General features: G+C 40.6%; 1 protein-coding gene across 2 annotated transcripts in view; it reads right to left on the bottom strand.

Moving 5' to 3' along the window:
- TBC1D8 (TBC1 domain family member 8) overlaps positions 1-25255 on the bottom strand; it is a 47432-nt gene that overhangs the window by 18633 nt on the left and 3544 nt on the right. The window contains exons 2-5 of one of the 2 annotated variants that reach the window (XM_053384186.1): positions 11414-11569; positions 5620-5738; positions 4417-4645; positions 1613-1853 (exon numbers count right to left, since the gene is read on the bottom strand). In XM_053384186.1, the coding sequence (XP_053240161.1) occupies positions 1613-1853; positions 4417-4645; positions 5620-5738; positions 11414-11569 (745 nt within the window). The remainder of the gene's footprint in view (positions 1-1612; positions 1854-4416; positions 4646-5619; positions 5739-11413; positions 11570-25255) is intronic. The other variant, XM_053384187.1, reaches the window with a different exon arrangement.

The raw sequence follows: 25255 nt of genomic DNA on the forward strand, positions 1-25255 counted from the left end.
ATACTTCAATCTCTCTTTGCTTTTGGGAGCAAATGCTGGTTAATTCTTCTGTAATTCACTGCCTGAGCATTATCCTTTATTAACCTAGGGGTGGGGAACCTGTGGCCCTCCAGATTTTGATCGACCACAATTCCCATCATCCTTGTCCATTGGTCATGCGGATGGGCGTTTGGAGTTCAGCAATCTCTGGAGGGTTGCAGGTTCTCCATCTCTGCTTTAGCGAAAGTTGGCTGGAAATCTCATCTCTTCCCAAATGATGAACTACAGGGAAACACACACTGGAATAGATCCAGACATATCCCACTGCGAATGGAACCGCTGTTTCCATTCGTGGATGGGACCCTGATTCAGTGGAGGTTGCTGCAGATGGAAGTGGGAGGAGGCATTTACTAGCACCCTCCAAATCCATGTGCCATTTATCCACTTTGTTCTGAAGGGTCTTCAAACCATCCAAAGGAGATCTGGGGAGGCATCTGGGGTTGGGGGAAGGAAGAGCTGCTGAAAATTGTCTCCCCACTCTTCTGTCCCAGGGTGCATGGAATCAGCAGAGTTCTGCCAAATCAAGCCTGGATTCAACTCAATATATTTCTTTCTTTCTTTTTCTTTCTTTCTTTTTAAAGGAAAATGTACTGGCAAGGCAAGATATTATACTACATAATGGGGAAAATGTGTTTGCTTTGACGGGGCTACCTTTGAAGGTGACTCGGAAACTACAACTGGGAGTGTGGCTGCCGGGACCATATTACACCGGTCCTAAAGGATCTACACTGGCTCCCAGTACATTTACAAGCACAATTCAAAGTGTTGGTGACCTTTAAAGCCCTTAACGGCTTTGGACCTGCATACCTAAAGGAGCGTCTCCACTCCCATCATTCAGCCCAGACACTGACGTCCAGCTCCGAGGGTCTTCTGCTGGTTCCCTCACTGTGAGAAGTGAGGTTACAGGGAACCAGGCAGAGGGCCTTCTCGGTAGTGGCGTCCGCCCTGTGGAATGCCCTCCCATCAGATATCAAGGAAATAAACAACTATCTGACTTTTAGAAGACATCTAAAGACAGCCCTGTACAGAGAAGTTTTTTAATGGTTGATGTTTTACTGTGTTTTAATGTGTTGGAAACTGCCCAGAGTAGCTGGGGCAACCCAGTGAGATGGGCAGCATATAAATAAATTATTACTATTATTATTACTATTATTATTACTGCTATTATTGCTTTAAAAAAATGCAGAGTGTGAAGTTGTACAACAAGGCATTACTCAGCGCAGATCTTGCACAAATTAAGACTCCCTTTTAATCCAATAATGCTGGCATGTGGCCTCCAGGAGATTGCCCACAACAAAATGTGACCATTGGGCTGAAAAAGCTTGTGTGTCTTCCTGCATTACAGAGAAATGCTAAAGATGTGACTGGTTCTGAATAATACCACAAGGGTCACAGGACTTATTTGATTGAAGTTATTTTTGTATTTTGTTCCCCGCCCTTTCCCAGATAGATTTGCTCTTTATTTAGACTTCATGACACAAAGGTAGTAATGGGGGGGGGGCAGGGGCGGAATACTACTTAAAATTTGAGACCCCTTCAACAAAAAGCAACAAAAACGATGTCACTTATTTACCTCTTGGTAATCAGAGTAGGATCTTGCAAACCTGGATCCAGTTCAAAGACCTCATTATCCAGTAGCCTGCGGAGAGTTACATCTGCCAACTGTTCCATTATCCTGAATGCTTCATCAATATTAAGGAACATAGAGAAATCGCGTTCTTTACTTTGAGTGGTGATGCGGATAATGTCAGTCATCAAGATATTGGAGGTTCTTTCCAACTTCTGGACATCAACCCAGGGAATGATAAGTTTTACTGCCACCATGGAAACACAAAAAAATCTATTGAAGTAAACATCAGAATCCAGCAATTTATGTCTCCCACACATACAGTTTCTCCACATATCTTCTTCAAAGTAAATTCATGCTGGATTCAGTGATACTTCGTTCCAAGTAAGTATATATAAGATTGCCGCAATAATAACAACAAGAATTTTATTATTTGTACCCTGGCCATCTGGCTGGGTTTCCCCAGCCACTCTGGGTGGCTTACAACATATCTAAAAACATAATAAAAACATCAATCCTTTAAAACGTCCCTAAGCAGGGCTTCCCTAAAGGAAGTAAAAATTCATGTTGGGTATTTTCTCCTCACTTTCGTTTATTCTAAACAGTCAGTAAAACAGTATTAATCCAAGCAGGCCATATGCAGATTACTCCATGGGAGGACTGGCACACTTACGATGTGGCAGTCACCTCAGGCACCAGATCAAGGCCTGACTAGTATGCCGCTCTGCAGCCGCGCCACCTCCTCTGCCACAAGCTCCTCCAAACCACTGTGTGCCACTCCACCATGCCAGGGCTTCCCTGGGCTGCCTCCAAGCAGCAACAATGGAAAAGGAGGAGGCAGCAGGTGGTGGGGAGCTGATGAAGCGACTGACAAGGCACGAGGGGCTTTTGCTTCAAGCGGCAAAATGTCCTGCGCTTGCCCGGCTCCATGGCGATTAAATCTGCAGCCCCTGTAGGCAGAATTTTAGGTAACTTTATACAATGTAGTTAAAAAGCTAAAACGGGCCATGGATGCAGACAGAAGGATGTTGCAATGCACAAAAATCTATTCTGTTTCTGGTGATCTCATGTTAAGAGTAGGCTTAGAATGTGAAAGGCTGCTTTGGTCAATGAGGAGAAATGATAAAAGAACAAAAACATCTGCAAGGACTAACTGTACTTCTGTCAAAAACCATGGATGCATTCATTTATCTTTCAGGAGATTTAATGAGTAATGCAAATTGCATGATTCCTTATAGTCATAAGGCTTCAGTATGATACAAAGTTATATTCTTCAGCCTAATAAGGATAATGAATCCTTTGTGGCAAGTCTGTGAAAAGCTGCCGTAAGATAAAACAAGGGACATCTATCATACAAATTTGGCTACAATCACCATCAGCTTTTTTTAATGTATGCAGTAATGTTTCTTACCTTGAAAACTTAGGAGATACAGTTAAATGAGTTTTACAAACAGTTCAGAACTAGAAAAGAATGAGCAAGCCCCAGGTCACTTCGTATAAACCCAGAAATTCTATGTCTCAGGCTTGGAAGATGACCCCATTCCTTACCACCAGTCCTACTCCTTGTCCTAAAATCAACATACTGATTTTAGACACCAAATTTAGAGTGAGTTCCCCCCCTTATCTATACATACTTGAGAAGGAGAAATTACAGTTGATCATATATAATATTGACTTCTGGGGTAATTCTTTTAATTTATTTTGATAGTAACAGACACTGCTTTTTTCTGGGGGGGACACAGGGGTACACAAACCACAAAACAATTAAGTTTGGCCTCATTGAGGGGCAGTATTTCAATATGAGTAGGAAAAGGAGAGTACCCCTAAACCTTTTTTTAGAAAAAAGCACTGGTAACAGATACAAAACGTATTCACATATTTTTAGTTTACCCCCCCCCCCGAAGTCTTTAAATGTAGGACATTTTAAACTACAAAACAACAACTGGAAATTAAGAATATAATGTTTCTAACCATGAACTGTAACCAAGGTTTCTTCTTGGTTTACACAGCTTGTGGTTTGTCTGGATTCAAACCAACCACAAACCCATATTCAGACAACACACTAAGCCGCAGCTCACAGCAGTGCAGCAGCAGAAGAGCAAAACAGTCACAATTTCCTTCCCAGGAACCCAGAGCTTGTGTCTTCATGAGAAGCCATAGTCTGGTCTAGTGACACATGCAACCTGAGCCTTAATTTACAAGGATGAGCAGAAAGTTCCCTGGTGGTTTGCTGTGTGTGTATACATGTGTACATGTAGAACAGAAACACGTGCACAAGTATGTGTACATCCCAGTACAAAGAAATGCTCCTCTTTGATTCACAAGCATTCTTTTTTGCTTTAATCACTTTATAATGACTTTACAAATATATTTGCTTGACATTTTTAAAAACAGGATCAGAAAAATGCATGGAGGCTACTAGCCATGACGGATATTTTCTATCTTCACTGTCAGAGGCAGTATGCTTTTGAATACCAGTTGCTAGGAATTGCAAGTGGGTTTTGTGGGTTCCCATAAGCATCTGGTTAACCAGCGTGAGAACACAATGCTGGACTGGATGGGCCTTTGGTCTGATCCAGCACAGCTACTGTTATATTCTTGTCCTGAACTCCCAAAGTTAGAGCAGGTTACAAATCCAAATAAATGGTCTCTTATGAAAATGTGCCTACTTAAAATAAAGCTGGTCATCTTTGATTTAGCCAAAGGATGAAATAACTACACTTTTAACTTCTTCCTTAGGAAACCAATTCAGCAGTTTGAAAAGCAAGCGTACAAATCAGTGAGATGCGTTATTGCAGGCTCATACTTACATTCCTTGCCGAGAAAGAAGGAATAGAAGCAGAGGTGATTGATGCTGAGATAAAGCCATCCCTGCCGAGGAACTTTGCCCTTCCAGCAGCAGCATGAGTAAAAGGTTATCAGTTTCTCTGCCTCGGGGAAGTTAAATCTGGTCTCAAATTTCACTAGTGCTTCTCTGAACTTCTCAGGCTCCTCTTCCTGCTCAGCTAGCTTACTGCTGGTTTCTTCTGCTATTAATGCCTAAGTCAATGGCAAATTAATGCATTAGGGGAGAAACTGAAGTGACCACATGCAACTTAATAGTTACAAGCAGCCAAATGATTTACAAGATTTGCTGTTCAACTTAATAGCTTACATTACATATTTAATAGCAACTAATAAATTAAAACTTGATATTTGTATAGTGCTTTAAAGCAGGGGTGGTTAATTTTTGGCCACCCCACTGTTGGTGGACTTCAACTCCCATCATCCCTGAGTACTGGCTGGGCATGATGGGAGAAGGAGTACAACAACATGCGAGAACAACAAGTTCCCCATCCTTTAGAACAGGGTTTCCCAAATTTGGGTCTCTAGCTGTTTTGGGACTACAACTCTCATAACTCCCAGCTACTAGGACCAATGTTCAGGGATGATGGGAATTGTAGTTCAAAAACAGCTGGAGACCCAAGTTTGGGAAATCCTGTTTGGGAAACATTCAAGGTGCAATTTCAACCATCCTGAAATTAAGTTGGTATTATTATCATAATAATCAAGAATGCAAAGCCACAATTCCTTAAGCGTAGTGTCTGATCATATACCAAATGTCTAATATGTTTCTGCTCCAAGAAATACCCTAGGGCAGGGGTAGGCAACCTAAGCCCCATGGGCCACAAGCGGTCCATGGGGGTCATTTAACCGGCCCACGAGCCGCCCTTGAACCACACCACCCGCTCAATGAGTCCCTGCCCGCTGCACTAAACCGGTGCAGCGCGGTACGGGGACTTGTTTCCGCAGTGTCGGAAATAACGTCTCTGCATGCTCAGATGCTGAAAATCACAGATGCAGACGCCATAAATTGTGTCTACGCAGACGCCGGAAATCGGAGGGATCTCTGATGGAGTGAACCGGCCCAGGCAAGGTAAACCTTGCCGACCCCTGCCCTAGGAGAATAGATGTCTCTGCTCCTCAATACTGTTTTGCCCCTTATAAAACAAGTGGAAAGAATGACGGCCTACCTTTATTTTACCTCTGACAAAGCTAACAATATCTTCTTTATTATCAAATACAGACAAGGTGTGGAGTAGGTTTTGTTCCAGCCACTCCCAGTGATGATTTATTTCCTCGGTTGTGGCACCTGACATAAGAAAGGAAGAGAGGGGAGAACTGAGCAAGATACCAAATGTGGTGAGGAAAGTTTTCAAATTAAAAAGGAAAAATAACACAAAAGTATATTAAAAGTGAGTGTTGTACAAACAAATTCAGACCAATCCAAGAATCTGCAGTAACATACAAACTTCAGTAACAAACTGGCCATGACTTTTTCTGTTTTAGTATCGCTAGTTTAATGCCTGCTTCAATAGCCCTTTGTAGATGCATACCACTATTTAATGCTATTGGGGCAGCAGAACCTGTTATTTCACTTTTGAAGGTAGTCTCTGTTATGGTGAATTACTGTGGTATTTCTTCGGTTATTGTGACCTTTCATTACTGTGGTATTTTTTAAGCAGCAACATTAAAGCACTGAAATATTTACCTGACTACCCAATCCATCAGGTAGACATAATTAAGGGATGGCTTCCTCATAAGGACCTTTTGAAGATGCAGCAACTAGGGTTATCTGACACCTGCCAAATCAGACCAAAAGCCTATCCTACTCCAGCATCCTGTTCCCCACTGTGTCCAGCCAGATGCCTCTGGGAATCTCACAAGCAAGACATGAAGGCAACAGCCCTTTCCTGGTGCTGCTCCCCAGCAACCGTCAGAGCAAAACACTTGAGGTATTGCTGGGGCACTATCTGCTGAGTTGACTCCAGACTCTTATTTACTGAAGTCTGGTCTCTGGCTATGGCAGACTAAAGGGCAGAACAGACATATAATATTATGCTGCAAAAAGGAACAGGCACTGAATAGCATTTTGAGTGCTTGCCACATGATAACTGGAACGCCACACGAAGCCTCCCCACAAGTAAATGCAGAACAAAACTAACACGTTAGGAAGCAATGTTATAGCCTGGGTCACTTTGTGTTGTGCTCATTTTCTACTTGCAAGGATATTTTCACGTAGGGGAGCATTCTGCAATGGTACAGTCCAATCTGCCACCACATTCTGCTATATGGGTAGGAAAGCCTTCCTACCCATACGGCAAGTAGAAAATGAGCACAACACAAAGTGACCCAGACAGAGACAGAGAGCAATAGAAAATGAATGCAAGAGCAAGATTACTACAAAGCAAACAACCGTCCACCTACTTGCAGAGAATAAGTAAGGCTACAATCCTGTAGACATGGCAATAGATCCCACTAAATACAGTGGGATACAAACACCTAAAGTACCTAAAGTACTGTGTTGTGAATTAGCTGGATTACAGGAAGAGGAGGAAGTAACAGTCACCCTTTCCAGACCATTACCCCAAGTGACAGAGGAAAAAGAGAACATCTGAGGATGGTAGGGGGACAGGTAAACATAATCAGACCCAAGTACTGCAACCATTAAAGATACTGCACGTTGCCTCACACAGCAGAGATGATAAATATAGTTAAATATTTTTCCACTTTCCTCTGGTAGGTTTCCCACAGAGAATGCCAATTGCAAGGGAAACTTTCCAAGAGTTAACTTCCTCAACAGGAAGACCTCGTGATGGCTCTTGATAAACACTATTAATCAAGATAACGCCTGCTCAAACACATGCACACACACAAAAACATTAGTATTAAAAATGGCATTTGAGAGCTTCCTTTTTTTTTTGTTTTTTACAAAAGCTTGCATAGCATTGTTAGAAGCCGTGGAGCTGTATCTGACCAATGTTGAACTCAGGAACAAAACAAACAGAACTACTGCCTCTTACAACACCTTTATATGAAAGAGAAGAGATGGAAGCAGAAAGCTTTCCCACAGAAATATTTATACATGTATTGATTATGCTTTTATTCCTTAGTATGGGGAAGAATAAGGGGTAGGTAGGAAGGCCCTTATACAAAATCGGGAACAGGCAAAAAGGGTTTGTTTCTTGATCATCCTTAAACTCAATATGCAACAGGGCAAATGTTTAATGCTAATGGAAGGGTTGATATTTTAGCAACTAATATGTTTTGTATTATGGGACGCGGGTGGCGCTGTGGATTAAACCACAGAGCCTAGGACTTGCCGATCAGAAGGTCGGCAGTTCGAATCCCCGTGACGGGGTGAGCTCCCGTTGCTCGGTCCCTGCTCCTGCCAACCTAGCAGTTCGAAAGCACGTCAAAGTGCAAGTAGATAAATACATACTGCTCCGGCGGGAAGGTAAACAGCATTTCCATGCGCTGCTCTGGTTCGCCAGAAGCAGCTTAGTCATGCTGGCCACATGAGCTGTACGCCGGCTCCCTCGGCCAATAAAGTGAGATGAGCGGCGCAACCCTAGAGTCGGTCACGACTGGACCTAAAGGTCAGGGGTCCCTTTACCTTTTATGTTTTGTATTATTAGCAGCTTTAAATTCTGTTGATCTTTTGCTTTATCACTGCAATCTGCTTTAAGTGACCTTCGAGCAAACAACAGTGACATATGGGCTAAGGTGTGTAAATTACTGATAGATTATAGTTATATGCTTAATTTTACAACCAATTGGTTTGGAATTGTTTCATTTATTGGTTTCATGTTTCTGTATGTTGTAACTTGCCCCAAGATTGCTTTATGATGAAAGGATGGACATTAATTTTATAAATAAACAACATCTGCATGTACCACTGCCAGAGTCAAGTCTCTTTTCGCTTTCATTATGAGCTAAATTTCAACCACTTCTCTTTGTCCAGATTTTCACTCTGTTCCTCTTGCAATTCCATATGTAGTTATTAAATCAAACAGCTGAATTAATCATTTTGGATTTCCCCCCACTCACCCTCCTATCTCACTGTACAAGATAAGGAGAAAAAAAGATTAATTTCTACCTGCAACATAGCATTCAAGATTCCAAGCTGGAAATTGCAATTATTTTGGCATTACAATCATTGTGGCATTCCACAGAGTAGGTTTGCAGAATCAGAGGTTGAGAATTATTAAACAGTTCCAGGATGTACAAAATTCAAACTTTTCTATTTCGGCTGTATCTAAAGTTGTGTGGCAAATCTCATTACACTAACAATAGCAGTGTTGTTAGAAACAAGAACTATGAGAGGGCAAAAAAGGAAGATACATAACTGTATCTAGCATCATTACATTGGTCCAAGGAGGAGGAAAGGATGAAGGAGCAGTACAAGTAAGGGGGGGGGGCAACTGACATCTACATAATTATAATTATTTACAGGGCTGACCTCATCTTGCCTCTTACAGTACATTCCGAAGTAAAGCAAAGATACCAGAATGCAATGGCAGTTATAAAAACATAACGTGTAACTAACTCATCATGTAACCCTTAAAAATACTTGAAATAAGAGGCATGGATTATTTCTGGCTTACCACATATATTTTAAAGGAAAAGCGCTTTCTGCACATGTGTACCCTTCATTACCAACATAGTGACATATCTAAACCAAGCACACAAATATCTAGTCACTTGCAGTGAACGCAAGAGACAATCTCGGTGCTTTTGCCCTTCACTTTCTGCAAGAAGGTCAAAGAAGCAGTATGCAAAAATCGATCCTCCTGGCTGAGAGAGAGTGTCCACCTGTTGTTTTCCTGACTGCTATTGTCAAGCCTAGAAACGCTGTTTCGATGCTGCTGGTGGCAGCATGCAATGGCAAGCAAATTTAAATAATTTATGATCCAACTCCACACTATCTCACGAACCTCTATGTAGTCATAAAATTGCTTCAGCTACACACTTATGATCGATACAACATTGATCCTATAACTATAAATTAGTATCCCACTAGCTATATAAATTAACTTATCATAATCTTCTGCAGTGAAAAGGCCTTGATTTTCAAGCTCTAGTGAGGAGAAAGAAAGGACAGGAGACTGATTCAAAGAGGGTGCTGTAATGCAGCTACACACTTTAGGGAGAGGGGACACAAGTATACAAACTGTGGCTGTTTACATGGCACTGTAAACCAGCCAGGGTTGCTGGTTTAATGTGCAGGAGCAGTGTTCTGGTGCATGCTGCCTAATTGCTCCCACTTTACTCCTACTCTGTTGCAGGTTGTGGGAACTGGAAAGTGGTAACTTAGCCTGGATTTCAATTGCATCTGTGCCTGGGATTCTAGTTCTAAACCATGATAAGCCAGAAGTCCTTGTCTACAGTGATGTGAACAACAGACAAGGGAGCCAAATATTATTAACGTTGCTTTCAAATAAGAAACTGAATCATGCTAGTAGCAAATGTGGCAAGGCAAGGAATCCTTTTAAACCCAAAGAAAGCAGTAAAATTCCCTACAGCCTTAAAATGCATTCTGCTAATCAAAGGGCTTGAGTAGCTTTAAGAGAAGAAAAAAATCAGAGTATACTAAACTCACTTTCTCCGTTTTAACATACAGTCATACCTCGGGTTGAACCAGCTTCAGGTTGAGCGTTTTCAGGTTATGCCCCCCAGCGACCCGGAAGTAACGGAACACGTTACTTCCGCGTTTCGCCGCTCACGCATGCACTTAAAATGACGTCACGCGCATGCGCGGAAGCAGCAAATTGCGACCTGCGCACGCACAGACACGGGTTGTGTTCGCTTCAGGATGCGAACGGGGCTCCGGAACTGATCCCGTTCGCATCCAGAGGTACTACCGTAATGACAAATAACAAGAGTGGGTTGTATCCCATGCTGTTGATTCACTTGCACAACAGATTTTAATTTGTACAATGAACTTTCCCCTGCAGCCCCCTACACACCCTCAAAATCTGCTCCAGAGTGTTGGGGGACCCTACAGAGTAGCTTCTGTGGGTGCACAGGGACAGAATAGGGAGAGGAAGTCCTGTGGTGCAAATGGAACTAACTCCATGTGTGCAGTGTAAGATGCAATCCAATGCCTTCTGAGCGTATGTTACTTGTGTCAAACTTAAAACTGCTACTCTGAAAACCAAGAACATTTGCACCACTTCCAAAAGAATCCTAAGAATAGGGTCTGTGTGAAAGGTGATGTGGGTTCTACCAAAATCCAATATGTAGCCCAGGCTTAGGCAAACTTTGCCCTCCAGATGTTTTGGGACTACAATTCCCATCATCCCTGAACACTGTTCCTGTTAGCTAAGGATCATGGGAGTTGTAGTCCCAAAAACACCTGGCGGGCTGAGTTTGCCTATGCCTGATGTAGCCCTTTCTGCTTGGATCTGATTAGCCTTCAAGAAGTACCAATGACTTATGGACATAAAGGGATTTCCAGAATACTTTCAAGGCCAAAGGTAATCTATTTTACAATAATAACACTCATTCAGAAAATAGATAAAGAGACAAAGAACGATACACTAAAGCAGCCAATTTACTATAGAAGCCCCATGTAATGCATCTGTTGCTAGGCTGTACCATTTCAGGTTGTAGGGAGGGTCTGAATGTTTAAATACTATCAACATAAACTATTCCCTGCCCATGTATAGAAACTTACCATATCAGGGAGAAGATTATAAAGCTTCCCCACCCCTTTAACTGTTTCAGCAGTTCCCAGGATACAGAAATGTGTGTGCTCCAGTATGAAAAGCTACACCGCTTCCCACAACTGAAAGCTTTGGGCACTTCTAATGTTGTGTCAACAAGCATTTATATTACCCGTACATGGAAGTTACAAATTATATGTTGGTTGTTAAATAAGCACTTATGCACACTGCTGTGTTATTAATTTGAGTTACCTTCAGCTTCTTGACATGCAAACCACAGCATGCTCAGACTTTATTTTTTGTCTGGTATGCAACTCACCAATGGCTATGGCCCAGTAAACTTCTGATCCATTCAATAACTCACCACATGCTATGGCAGAGTAAATAGGTGATCCTGGAACTTGAAGCAAAATTCGAAATGGAGCAACACGGGCATTAGAATCGAGCACAGCATCCAAAGCACCTACCAGACGACCTAAATAAATATACAAAGGAGAGGAAAACATGTTTTAGAAACAGAATATTCATTATCAATCTAACCTTTTAAAATGAAAATTACATACTGCTCCTTCAAAATTGACTGACCTAAGAGAAATATGGGCAGAAAGATTAATAAAAGAAAGCAAAACAAAAAAACCCAGGTGTACTAAGTTTACAAGGTAACATCTGATTTAAAAATTTGATCAAAGTTTGATAAATTCTGAAATTCACAGTACTCTTTAGTCAGAACACTTAAACCTTGATTTTTTTTTATTAAAAAAAATAGTTCTCATTGAAGATAACAATTGGCTCTTGAGATGCATTAGTTCCAAGACATCACTACTGGCTATTAAACTACTGTCAAGTCCGAAACTCCAATTCTCTCTATATGTCCAGGACTGAGTCTCATTGCCATATGCACACACTAGGTATTTTTGTTGGGATTCAGACGTGCTCGTCAAGACATCTGATGCTTACAAGCCATTGTACTGATCCCCATTGGCTCACACAGCAAACCAAAGTACCTCATCATGAGCAGAACAGAGGAATGTTTCAAACTCCCATGTGACATGTTGCCTCTGCCCAAGTCCACCCACTGAGACTATGCCTTATGCTTCTGGTTTGATAGTAAACCAACAGAAGGGTCTTTAATTTCAGTGGGAATTACTTTCAAGCAAATGTCTGGAAGACTACAACCAGAGATGTGACAAAAATGACAAATCATATCAAAACACCTGTACTAGCATGGGATGGGGAACTAAAACCTACCTCACTGCAGAATACACATATACTTAAACTCAGCTAAAAGGATGAACTGCGGTTTTATTTTATTTTATTATTACAATAATTAGAAACCAGTTAATTGTCAAAAGTAGTATTCTTTGCACCCCTCAAAGCATTATAGCATCCTGTTGTTGGAAATCAAATGCCAGGCAGGCAGCCACTGTCAATCAACATACAGCACAGGCATAAGTTGTATCAGTACCTCATCCCATATGATCTTAAAACTCAGACACAAGGATGCAGGCTTGACAAGTATCAAAACTGAATTCATCATGGAAAGTCACACATCTACCTACACTTCTCTTTTTTTATTGCATTTAATTCCTCTTCCTCCTACTGAATGACTAGACTCAGCAGCCAGTTCCTTGTTTTATTTTACTTCAAACTAACCTTTCCATCTTTGGTTAAAACACATGAAACCTTCTGTGTAAAATGAATTCTCCAGTCAACAGAATCTGTGTTTCTGCATACTTGTTTTATTTTTTCCATTTCCCATTGTACAAATTTTACAAATTGAGAATGATTTTGATATGGTGGCACTTCCCCAAAACCTTCCACCACATTAAATTTAAGGTGTAAATAATCGTGTGGACAGGACAGTAATAATATATTTTGCTGGAAGCTGCCCAGAGATGGGCAGGGTATAATAATAATAATAATAATAATAATAATAATAATGTCAGAAAAAATAATTTCTGAATTGGCCCTTTAACCAAAAAATTGTGCTTGTTTTTGTAGGACATGCAGCACAATCATATACATGTATACTCAGAGGTAAGTCAGAGTCCAGTGAGGCATACTCCCAAATATGTATGCGTACGATGGCAGTCTCATGGTTGCAACTAATGAAGCATTCAAAGAAGGACAACTTCCTCCCTACTGTAGCCCTCAGAAGGGGCCTGTAAAGTGAGACAGAAAGAAGGGCTGGATAATTTCCCTTGCATGATCATCACTGCAGAAGCACTACAACGGATAATGCACTTCATACATTTACAGCCCAATCCCACACAATACACGTTTACTTAGAAGCCCTACGGGAGTGTTTCTCAAACACTGGGCTTGGGATCAGCAGTGGGCCACTTTCAGGTGGGCACCAGTGCCACAAACCACCCACTGCCTGCTCATTTCCTCACCCCATTTGCTGGCTGTGCCATAGTCTTCTGGTTGGATTGACTGCCCACATGCTGAATAAAAGTGGCCAAAAGACAAGAAAAGCTCGGTTGGAGGGAAAAGAGCCAAATCAGGTGCTGAAGGAAATTAGATAGAGGCTAACAACAATGTGGGAATAGAATGGAAGGATAGAAGAAAGAAAGCTGTTATGGTGGAGTAAAGGTAAAGGGACCCCTGACCATTAGGTCCAGTTGTAGGGTTGCCCGAGGGAGCCAGTGTACAGCTTCTGGGTCATGTGGCCAGCATGACTAAGCCGCTTCTGGCAAACCAGAGCAGTGCACGGAAACACCGTTTACCTTCCCACCAGAGCGGTACCTATTTAGCTACTTGCACTTTGACGTGCTTTTGAACTGCTAGGTTGGCAGGAGCAGGGACCGAGCAACGGGAGCTCACCCCGTCGTGGGGATTCGAACTGCCGACCTTCTGATCGGCAAGTCCTAGGCTCTGTGGTTTAACCCACAGCACCACCCATGTCCCTATGGTGGAGTAAGAGACTGTAAAAAGAATGATTTTGTTTTGAGGTACGTATATGAAACAAATTAAGTATGAAAGGTTAAGGGGAGAAGAAGTGACAGGAGATGAGTAAAAATACTTTTAAGTGGCATGTGGGCAGAGGGAAAATATAAAATTAAACGCCTTTTTCACTTAAAATCTCTGGATTTTCAAATTCTGCCTAAAATGGAGAGGTTGAATCATGATACCTACACAACCAATGTCTGTGCTTTGCCTGAAGAAAACTGAACTATGAAATTCTATCTCCTTGCCCCAAGGAAATCGCAATTGTTAAGGAGAGATTAGATATCAGTGATGCCAGCAATTACCAGCTGATCAGGAAAAACTCAGCTTCCATCCACCACCATTTTGTTATTGGCACCACCCCAGCCTTCCACTTCATGAATTTGCCTAATCCTTTTTTTAAAGCCATCTAAGTTGGTGGCCATCACTACTTCTTGTGTAAGAGAATTATATACTTAAACTGTGTGCTGTGTTAAAGTCTTGTTCCTGTTCAGTCACCACCAGTTCAAACCCCATGAGGATATACGGTATGTGAAATTTAGATATCTATTTTTGCCCCCCAACTGCAATATTTTATACTTGTTTACACTGAGTTGCATTTGCCATTTTAATGCCCACTCAATCCCTTTTTAAAAATCACCCATAACATTTTGATCACATCAGCAAACTTGGCTACCTCACTGCTCACCCCTTTACAGTCTAAACCATTTAGGAACAAGTTAAAAAGCAATGGTCCCAATACCTATCCTTGGGGACTCCGCCTTCAACATTCCTCCATTTGGAGAACTGGCCATTTATTCTGGCTCCCTGCTTCCTTTTTTCTTAAAAGCAAAGGAACCCCTGACCATTAGGTCCAATCGTGGACGACCCTGGGGTTGCGGCACTCATCTCGCTTTATTGGCTGAGGGAGCTGGCGTTTCCGGGTCATGTGACCAGCATGACTAAACTGCTTCTCGCAAACCAGAGCAGTGCATGGAAACACCGTTTACCTTTCCACCGGAGAGGTACCTATTTATCTACTTGCACTTTGACGTGCTTTCAAACTGCTAGGTTGGCAGGAGCTGGGACCGAGCAACGGGAGCTCATCCCTTCTGATCGGCAAGCCCTAAGCTCTCTGGTTTAACCCAGAGCCACCCACGTTTTCTTTTTTCTTAACCAGTTACTAATCCACAAGAGGACCTCTCCCCTTTTCCCATGCCTGCTAAAGTTTAGTCAGGAGACCTCAAGTACAATGAGACATATTCACAACTAACTGCACATAGGATTTGTCTTGTTTCATTAAACTGAACTTTAAAGTTTAGTTTTAACTGGTTTGGAGTCTAAAAGGCAACAGAAAATCTAGAAACCTCTGTCTCACACCATTTTACACAAGACATCTGGTCGATGTATTGTGATGTTTAAAGTATTGCCAAACCACCAAGGATTTGCACACCTTAGTAACAATGTTGGGAAATATCTATTTGGTTACTCCATCTGCACAATTCCAGTAATGTCTTTCCAGTTACTCAGCAGCAGCAGTAGCTCTGGGACTTCACATGCACCTGTTGAAAATACTTGATCTACTTCATTGTCCTCATTTACATCTGGAATATTAATGGAAATTGAAAATACAAGAAATCTTCTAAAGCAAGACTGACACAAGTTTTTCTCCTTAGATATCCTGTATTTCCAAACCTTAAAAAAAACTAATATTTGAAGCAGCAACATCTGTACACATTTTGCACTATCAAAATCCTGCAAACCATACTGTGTGTGCCCATTAAGTATCTATACATAAACCTGCAGGCAAGAAGAGGCTATTTACAGACCTTGCAACTGCACAGACAGTCCCTGCTTTACAAGGAGCTGCATGTAATCTGATATGCTACATAACTGCCTGATTAGGTCTGCTTACATTTTTTTTAGCTTCTGTGCTAGAAAGCTGTGGCTGCAAGCAGAGGGTGGGGAGCATACATGCAGCCAAAGGGACTACAGAAAAGACTTTACAACCTGGAAAAAGGAGACAACGCGTGTACTTTTGTAAACCAAGAAAATCTTTAATTTTTTGTTTTAAGAGACTAAAGAACAGTTGAAGAAATCTTTGAAGTCTGAGCTGATGCAATAAAGAGACTGAGCTCCCAATAAGGAAGTCCCAAGTTCAATTTGTGCTTCTGTTTCCTTAGGTGGCCTTGGGCAGCTTACTCTCTCACACCCTCCGCCCCCTATTTGCCATATGGGGGATAATAATACTTATTAGACTTCCAGGGTTATTGCAAGGCAAGGATTGCAGATAGATAATGTAGTTTTCAAATATTCAAATTGCCAAGCTTTATTATTTCTACTTCAGCCACACACTCTGCTGAACAGGCAAAGGTCTTATGTGTGTCTGTTTTAGTAACATGATTCTTCAGCTATGTGAAGCAGCAGGGACTTCAAAGACATTGAAACACCATGTGCATTTATTCCCATAAACACGATCTTCTAAGAATTCAGCCATTAAAGTTCTGGTGGAAAATATGGCTTTAACGTATCTCTTCCGAGGAAAAAAAGTGATGAGAACACTAGACATTTTATTTGAAAAAATTCTAGAAGGGTAATGATATTAGTCTATTTCAAATAACAAAAAACTGCCCAGCCTGCTACATTAACTATTTTACATTCAGTTTAATCTCAGTTACATAAACACGCACTCCAATGGAAGAAGGGATACAGATTGTGATAATCATATTAGTTGGATAAGATATCATTAATTTTTTATTCAGCTTTCAAAATACTAGATTCTGCAGTTTGAAAAGTATCTTTACTCATATTTCTTATCCTATGTAGTTAGAAAGTATCATAAGACCATTATATTCATAAATATGACAATCACACATTTTTGTATAATTGCATACATGAACATCAGTATAAAATATACTTGAGATTTTAAAGTTCTCAAACCAAAACGAAGCTTCCAGTCCTCCAGTAATCAAATTGTCCTCTTCAAACAGCTACCCACCTCATATTAGCTAACCACATTTAATCCACAAAACCTTACTTTGTCAAATTCTCCATAGGCAGTATCAAGTATGCTTTACTATTTTAATGCCAGAATTATTTTAAAGGAAAAGCAGCTCAAATTGTGTGGTTTCTCTATATACAGGAGATCATTAACAAACCTTTCTTCCGCTGCGGACAACAACTACCTACCTTTGAACCACGGTCAAGGTAGCTGCAGCACTCACATATTCTTAAATTTTGATGTGGTGCTCACTTTAGCCAGGGTTTCAACATACTCATGATAAAGCAGTCATGGGGACATTTTATCTTGAGTAGCAGAGGTATTTCAACATTGCCATTCAACTCACTTTAGCAAGGTACTTGTTGTTTTGGAAAAGAACAATTTAGTGCTTGGATTATAGGGGGCAAGGTAGGGGAATCGTTAATAAATCTCACAAACCTCCCTCTGACTCACGGTGGTTAAAACCTAAAACATCCACCCAATAGCCTTTTGAAAATAGCAGCTAAAGAAAGCAAATTAAACACCCACCTGTTAGCCAAAGGGGATCAAGAATCCAATGCAGGTAAATGAGTGAGCTGGTGAAAGAGAAACAGATCACTTCATTTCATCTGCCAATTCAGTTGGCTTCTTTGGCAATGACAGAGGAAGGAAAGCCCTTTCCCTTTGTAACCAACACAGACATGCAGTGAGCTGGTGGAGGAGAATGGATCTCTCATCCCAGTCCTCTTGGGAAAAGGCAATGGGGGGAAAAAACAGCCCACCAACCAGCTGAGGCTAAGAGGTGTTCCTCCTCTGCAGCCAGTATGGAAATGGGCTGAGAGCCTCTTAGCATGCTAACAAATTTCTTTCGGAGGATAGTAACTTTTGTGGCAGGGGACGCGGGTGGCGCTGTGGGTTAAACCACTGTGTCGCTTGAGCTTGCCAATCGAAAGGTCGGCGGTTCAAATCCCATGACGGGGTGAGCTCCCGTTGTTCGGTCCCAGCTCCTGCCAACCCAGCAGTTCAAAAGCATGCAGTGCTAGTAGATAAATAGTTACTGCTCCGGTGGGAAGGTAAACGGCGTTTCCGTGCGCTGCTCTAGTTTCGCCAGAAGTGGTTTAGTCATGCTGACCACATGACCCAGAAAAACTGTCTGCGGAAGCGGACAAACGCTGGCTCCCTCGGCCTGTAAAGCGAGATGAGTGCCGCAACCCCAGAGTCGTTCATGACTGGACTTAATTGTCAGGGTTCCCTTTACCCTTTCTTTTGTGGGCTTAATTATAAGAGGGGATATCCCAAAGGGATACTCCTGTCATCTGTGCACTGGCGCGGTTGATACATGTGTGACAAACTGATTATATTATTGCTCACCATAAGCAAATTGCATGTTCAATCCAACAGCAAGCAGTCTCCCCCCATGCAGTGGTGAGAACCAGTGGTGGTACAGTGGTTAAAAGTGTCGGATTAGGACTTGGGAGACCAGGGTTCAATTCCCCACTCGGCCATGAGGCTCACTGGGTGAACTTGGGCTAGTCATTGCCTCTCAGCCTAACCTACTTCACAGGACTGTTGTGAAGATTAAACGAGGAGCGAGGGAACTGTGAAAGACACATTGAGCTCCGTGGAGAAAAGGGTGGGATATAAATGCAACAAATAATTTCAATAAGTAACCTTGAATGGCAGTCTGACTCTGATCTCAATTTCAACTAGAAGACAACTGAATAGTTTACACAAAAGATATCACAAAATCATAGAACTGTAGAGTTGGAAGGGACCTCAAGGGTCATCTAGTTACACCCTGCAAAGCAGGAATTTTGGCTAAAGAATCCATGACAGATGGCCGTCCAACCTCTACTTAAAACCCTCCAAGGAAGGAGAGTCCACAACTTCCTGAGGGAGACCATTCCACTATCAAACAGCTCTTACTGTCAGAAAACTCTTCCTGATGTTTAGTCAGAATCTCCTTTTCTTGGAACTTGAAGTCATTGGTCCGAATCCTACCCTCCAAACCAAGAGAAAATAAGCTTGTTCCCTCTCCCATGTGACAGCCCTTGAGATATTTGAAGATGGTTATCATATCTCCTATCAGTCTCCTCTTTTCCAGGCTAAACCAATATCCTGCTATTGGTTTCGTAATAACTGTATTTGTGCCTTACTCCCCCTGCCTTGGCATATCCATGCATTTTGAAAGCAAGTTCATTTTTTAAATGATATTAAAGATAAGCAACTATATGAAAGTCATAACTGAGAGAGAAAAATGAGAGCAAGTAACTAAAGAGGTTTCAGGGTTACAAAATCTTGTAGTCTTCGGGCCCCCCGTCTTTCCAATGCCACACAGTGAATTCAGAAAACCTGTTTAACCAGCTGCCTTAGTCTTTACCCTACAAAAGACAATACCCTGAAGAGCCTGGACCAAGGGGTGTGTGTTGGGGGGTGGGGAGCAACTATGACAAAAGTTTTAATAGGATCTAGGACTTACAGATGTTTTTAAAGTCCTCACAACACTTTTTCTAAGGACCAATAATAGCACTGTTTTCAATTTAAGTTTATGCTGTCATACTTGGATCTCCTAAGGTAAAAAGCTGAAGACAGAAGTTATAGCCCCAATATTTCCAGGCTAAATGTGAAAAAGGTCTCATATGTAGAGAATCACAGCACATGATAATAATAATAATAATAATAATAATAATAATAATAATAATAATAATTTATTCATATCCCGCCCATCTGGCTGGGTTTCCCCAGCCACTCTGGGCGGCTCCCAACAGAGGGCTAAAAACAGAAAAAAAATCAAACATTAAAAACTTCCCTAAACAGGACTGCCTTTAGATGTCTTCTAAAAGTCAGGTAGTTGTTTATTTCCTTGACATCTGATGGGAGGGCGGGCGGGCTCCACTACGGAGAAGGCCTTTCCATGGATAAAAGAAGGGAGGGAGTGAAGAGAACCCAAATGCCAGGATTTTTTTTTAAAGCATACCTCACTTTTTAGACGTGTTAGCTTTTTACAAGTGTATATGATATGAAGCATTAGGGTAAGACTTCCACATTTAGAAAACAACTTAGTTCCAAATTAGGTGAGCCACAAATTGCTTGTTCAATGTATTCTGTGGAAGAAGCTATGCAAGGCAACCTGAGAGCCCAGCACAACTGTAGGGAAGATCCCCATTCCAAGGCAGAGGAAGACTGGCCTTGTCACTATGGTGTAACTAAGCATCTCTGAGCACCTACATGACAACAACAGGGCACTCCCAAGGGCGATGCACCTCTTTCATAAAAAAGAAATAAGAGTCACTACCTTGGTGATCTCCCTGGCTTTGAAACCAAAGTCATAGTTACAGAATTTCTTTAGAGTAGCAAAGTATCACTCAAAATCTGCTGGTCTCTCCCAGCAACTCATCCTGGTTATTATTCCTATTCCCAAATTGGATAAACCTGGAATGGAAACTATTCTGAGTTTTCAAAACACTTAGTAACTTCCAAAGTTCTAATTTAAGCATTTTGTTAGTGTCAAGATAAAGTGTGAGAGAAATGATAAGGCGGAAATAAAATTAAAAACAGGCCTATATTGCTTCTGAATTTAGTTTCAGTAATTCACCATGTACAATAGATATAGTATAGACATTTCGCCAATACTTCCTTCAGTGCAAGCCCTGTGGTAGAGAAGTATCTGGGTTGAGAAGGGAAAAAGAAGATCCCATAAAGGAGGTGGTGGTTCATGGGAAGCATTGCTGAGAAAATATTTATAGTAGAGTATGCAAAACTTGTGGCTTTTTCTACTAGTCTCACTTCATGTAAACTAAAACCAATAAAAATTACATGAGAATTTTTTGTATCCTTCCGAATAGTTATCTGTGTTTCTTACTGCTGCCTTGGCTGATGACAAAGTATTATAATTTGCACCCCAGTTATACTTCGTAAGTTATCAACTTCAGGTGGAGGTCTGAAGGAAAACAGGCGATCCTATTACCGTAAGTATTAACTCTTAAGATGTTACAGTTAAAGATACAAATCAAAGAGTGATTAAGGAAATTTTTCTCATCTCTGAATTCCAGTGACAGACAGGTTTAGAATTAACATTTTGAAAAGCCATGAATGCTCCAAAGTTATTTGTAAGCATAGTTTTCTGTGATGAAAGGAAAATATTATAAAGCTTTTGAAAAGGGTCATTGATAAGAAAATTAGGACCATATTGAAATATTTTAATCAATTTCTACCAATAGTATCACATTGTCCCTCCCTTGTATAATAACTTCATAAAAATAGTAAGTTGTAACTAAGTTTTTTTATTTTGAAACACAAAGAAAACAGAACAATAGTCTGTAATAATGCTACTTTATTTTTGATAGCTACAAATCACTGTAGCACCAACTTGGGAAGGACATAATTACAGAATATAATTTGGGAAAGGGTAAGGAGAGGAAAAAATAAAGCAGAAGCACTAAGAAAAGGAAACCACCATGGAAGGCAACTCTCAAGGAAGAACAAAATGACTCTATCAAAATCAAGATAATAAAAAAGCCCAACACCTTTCAATATAATGTTACCTGGGAGCAACAAGATCTGACATTCCAAAATATGGATAAAACCCTTTCTAAAAGCAATGCCTCCCAAATAACCTTCTTTGAAGGAAAGATATAAGATACCTCTACTCCCAAGGAAGATTTTATTGAAATGTGTTGGATTTTTAAATAATGTTGATTCTGGTAGAATAACATTTCCTATCTAGCTGCAGCTTATTTGAGGCTTGTCTATTTTTTGTGATAACTAGGTGCACAAACCTGAAAGTCAAGAACTGGCATTTAAGTCAATTTATACCCACTAACTTCACATGGACTAACTAACATGTTGATCAGCAGCACATAATCAAGGCTGCTTCTAGACTGGTGGCTCCTAAGCTCTACTCACTACCAAATTATTGCTCTTCCACTGTAAGCTGCAAGTGGAAGTGCAGTTTACTTTCCAACCTGGCATCAGACCTAACCCCTGTGACGGGTACTTCATCACCCCAATTTTTAAATCAGTATTTTAATTAGACCTAAAATACTTTTATGCCTATTTCGTTTTATGAAAGAAAGGTACATACCACCATAATGGTTATGAACTTCTCATCTTTCCTCCCATGCGTTCCCCTGAAAGCAGTATCTCTGTCTGGAATTTTCCAATTTTGCATATTCTCATCTCACAATACCTTTTAATGTGTTTGGTATCAAAATACCTTTCCTTTGCTGGCAGCAATATTGCTTCCAACAGCACAATCCTACACATGTCTACTTGGAAATGTGCACCATTGGGTTCAATGGAGTTTATATCATATTATAAAATTGCAGCCTAATTGTTCTGGATGCAGAGAAATGTCCCTAAGGATCTTATTTCTGCTGGGGGGGGGGAAATGACTTCTTATGCTTCTTATTTAGATTTGAAATTTAATTAGACAGAACAATTGTTTGAGAGTGGACTAGACCATTTGTGAAATTCTTCTCTTTAAAATGAAATTTAAAAATTCCTTCCAGTAGCACCTTAGAGATCAACTAAGTTTGTTATTGGTATGAGCTTTCGTGTGCATGCACACTTCTTCAGACAGACAGACAGACAGACAGAGAGAGAGAGATGCAAAGGACAAAGTTCCTTGACCTTTAATAGCTTTGTAGAAGGTATTTTGGTAGGTGTAGCTTTTTACAACTGCATAGCAGGCTCAACCAGCAAAAAACCCTCCTGTTGTGCTACTATTAAAAACATAGAAGCCCCATCTTCCTTTACATATTGTCACCCTAAAGAGAGGTGAAAACCAGGCATATGGTAAAAAAGTGAAGTGGAATTAAATGTGGGTCTTGGATCTGAGAAGTTGAAGACTATAAGGCTAAATTACTATTTATAATCAACAGTTTGGGTGTGGAGAATCTTGACATTGTGTAATGATCAGTATTAGATGTTATCTGTGGAACTGTTTCCATTGCTAAGGACATGTCTATGACAATAAAAAAGGAAATAAATTCCCTAAAGGATCAGTTGAAATAAAAGGCACATGCTATAAATAGACATTTTTACACAAGAAAAGTTTATAAACCTAAACAAAACTAGAAACATTAGCCATTAAGGAAGTATAAGAAGACTATCAAAAGATTTGGGCTGAATTACTAAATCACCAACTTATGGAGAGATCAGGTGACAAGATCCCCCCTGAGACTGCAAAACTAATGAGTTCATAAACAAAATTTAAAACAGTGGGGGGGGGACTTTCATTATTTATTTATAGCTGGGATTCATGTTAACCTTTTATTGATTTCTAGTATTGATGATTAAAAATACTGTTTTTGTTCTATTTATCTATATCCTCACAGTCAAATTTAGATTTAAGCAGCACAAGTGGGACGTACTTCTGAGTAAATACACAAAACTGTGCTGCTAATTACTCAAACTTCTGTATTAAAAAAATGCCATTAAATTAATATTATATACTCTTTTTCCACAGTGAACGCCAAAGATGGAAAGTATTTTTGTTCTAGAACACTACCATTGTTTTGTTCATTTGACTCTTATTTTGAGAGTGTTTTCTTTCTGGGACAGAAAACAAACAGAGAATAAAAGGGCAATTTGATAAGACAAAGCTAAAACCCACTTGGACTGCCTAAGGCAAACCATATAGTAGCTTCCATAAAAACCCCCAAAAGTATGATCTACCAAAGCAACTTTATTTTTCAACTTCACACCCTTAGGCTCAGTGGCACAGTCATAATGTTTGTCAGCTATTAAGATACTTCAGGCATTGGTCGGGGCCTAACTCTAGCAGCTGAGAGACTATTTTTAGATCTGAAAATTAATCTCTCTTAACACAGCAATTAAAAGGGGCAAATGGAAAAGAGAGAACAAACAACCAATTCTATGTATATTCCGTGGGAGAGCAAAAGAACGTGGTGAAATACGGAGACCAGTAAAAACCTCCCAGACAGGTTAAGCAAAGGCATAGCTTTGAAAGTGAGATACTGGGAGCACTGGTAGTTAAAAGTTCAATAGTAAAGTTCAACAAGTCAAAAAGGTCCACATCAAGTCTGACTCATGCATGCCTTATGAGACTTCTAATGTCAAACACCATTTCATCAAAAATGTGTCTCAAAATTCTACAAATGTGTTATGCCTTACCCATTTCAATGAATGTAGACTGTTGTTTCTTGTTTCTACATTACGTTTCCCTTGTTTCTACTTTTCATTTCATCACTAACACAGCAAGTAAACCCAATATAATGGTATCAAAACCACAGAGTGCCGTATACTTTTTATTATGAAACACATATACATCATGTTGAGTGCCTCTGGAAAACCAGGTTTGATGCTTAAATTCTAACAACTCAAAATTAAGGGCTCGAGTCAATCAAAGATAAAAACTGTTAAGCACAACACATTTCAGACCAAACCTAAGTAAGCCAAGCCAGCTGATGCTGATGAAAGCTGGGCCCAAAAACACCTTAAAGGGCCAAAGCTTCCCCAACCCCAATTTAAGTACACCCAACCATCCTAATATGCACACTATTCTTGTTGGTTTTTTATCGTATATAAAAGCAAGGGAAAGGAGGAGGAGATCTGGAGCTCCTAGGCTGCCTCCTTATAACACCAGTGGGAGAAAATAGTGGTGGCAGGGATGGTATTTTAGCCTTTTCTTTAGGGGAGGGGGAAGAGTAATGAGAGGATTTGTTGGAAAAGGAAATACAGCATTTAGCTCTGGGAAGGAAATAGATTTAGAGTGGAATCTGGCCAACCAGATGTCTCTGGAAGCTCACAAGTAAGAGAAGGCAAAGGAACTTCCCTTTTGATCGTCTCTAGTATTCAGATGTATACTGCCTTTGGAGAGAGATTCCATTTAGCTATCACAGCTAATAAGCATTATTTTCCAAGAATCTTAGTTTGTGGACATTGCCATACCCTGAGGCAGTGAATTCCATCAGTTCAATTATGTGGAGTGCAGCTTAATTTCATGTATCTGATGGAGCAGATTGTGGTCCAGGAGCAATTCAGAGCATGGCACTGCAGTAAATGTTGGGTTGGGAGTGGGTACAGAACATTATGTTTAGGGGTTTGGTAATCAGACCCCAACTATGGGCGGTATTTAACTAAGTTTCATTCAGAATAGATATATTGAAATCCATGGACTTAATTGAGTCAGGTTCATTAATTTCAATGGATTCACTCCGAGTAAAAATTAGTTGAATGCCACCCTATCTTCTGTAGTTAGTTTATGCTTAAGAGGCTTGTCTCTCAGGC

This window comes from Podarcis raffonei, chromosome 4, assembly GCF_027172205.1.
Source record: "Podarcis raffonei isolate rPodRaf1 chromosome 4, rPodRaf1.pri, whole genome shotgun sequence".
NCBI lineage: Eukaryota > Metazoa > Chordata > Lepidosauria > Squamata > Lacertidae > Podarcis > Podarcis raffonei.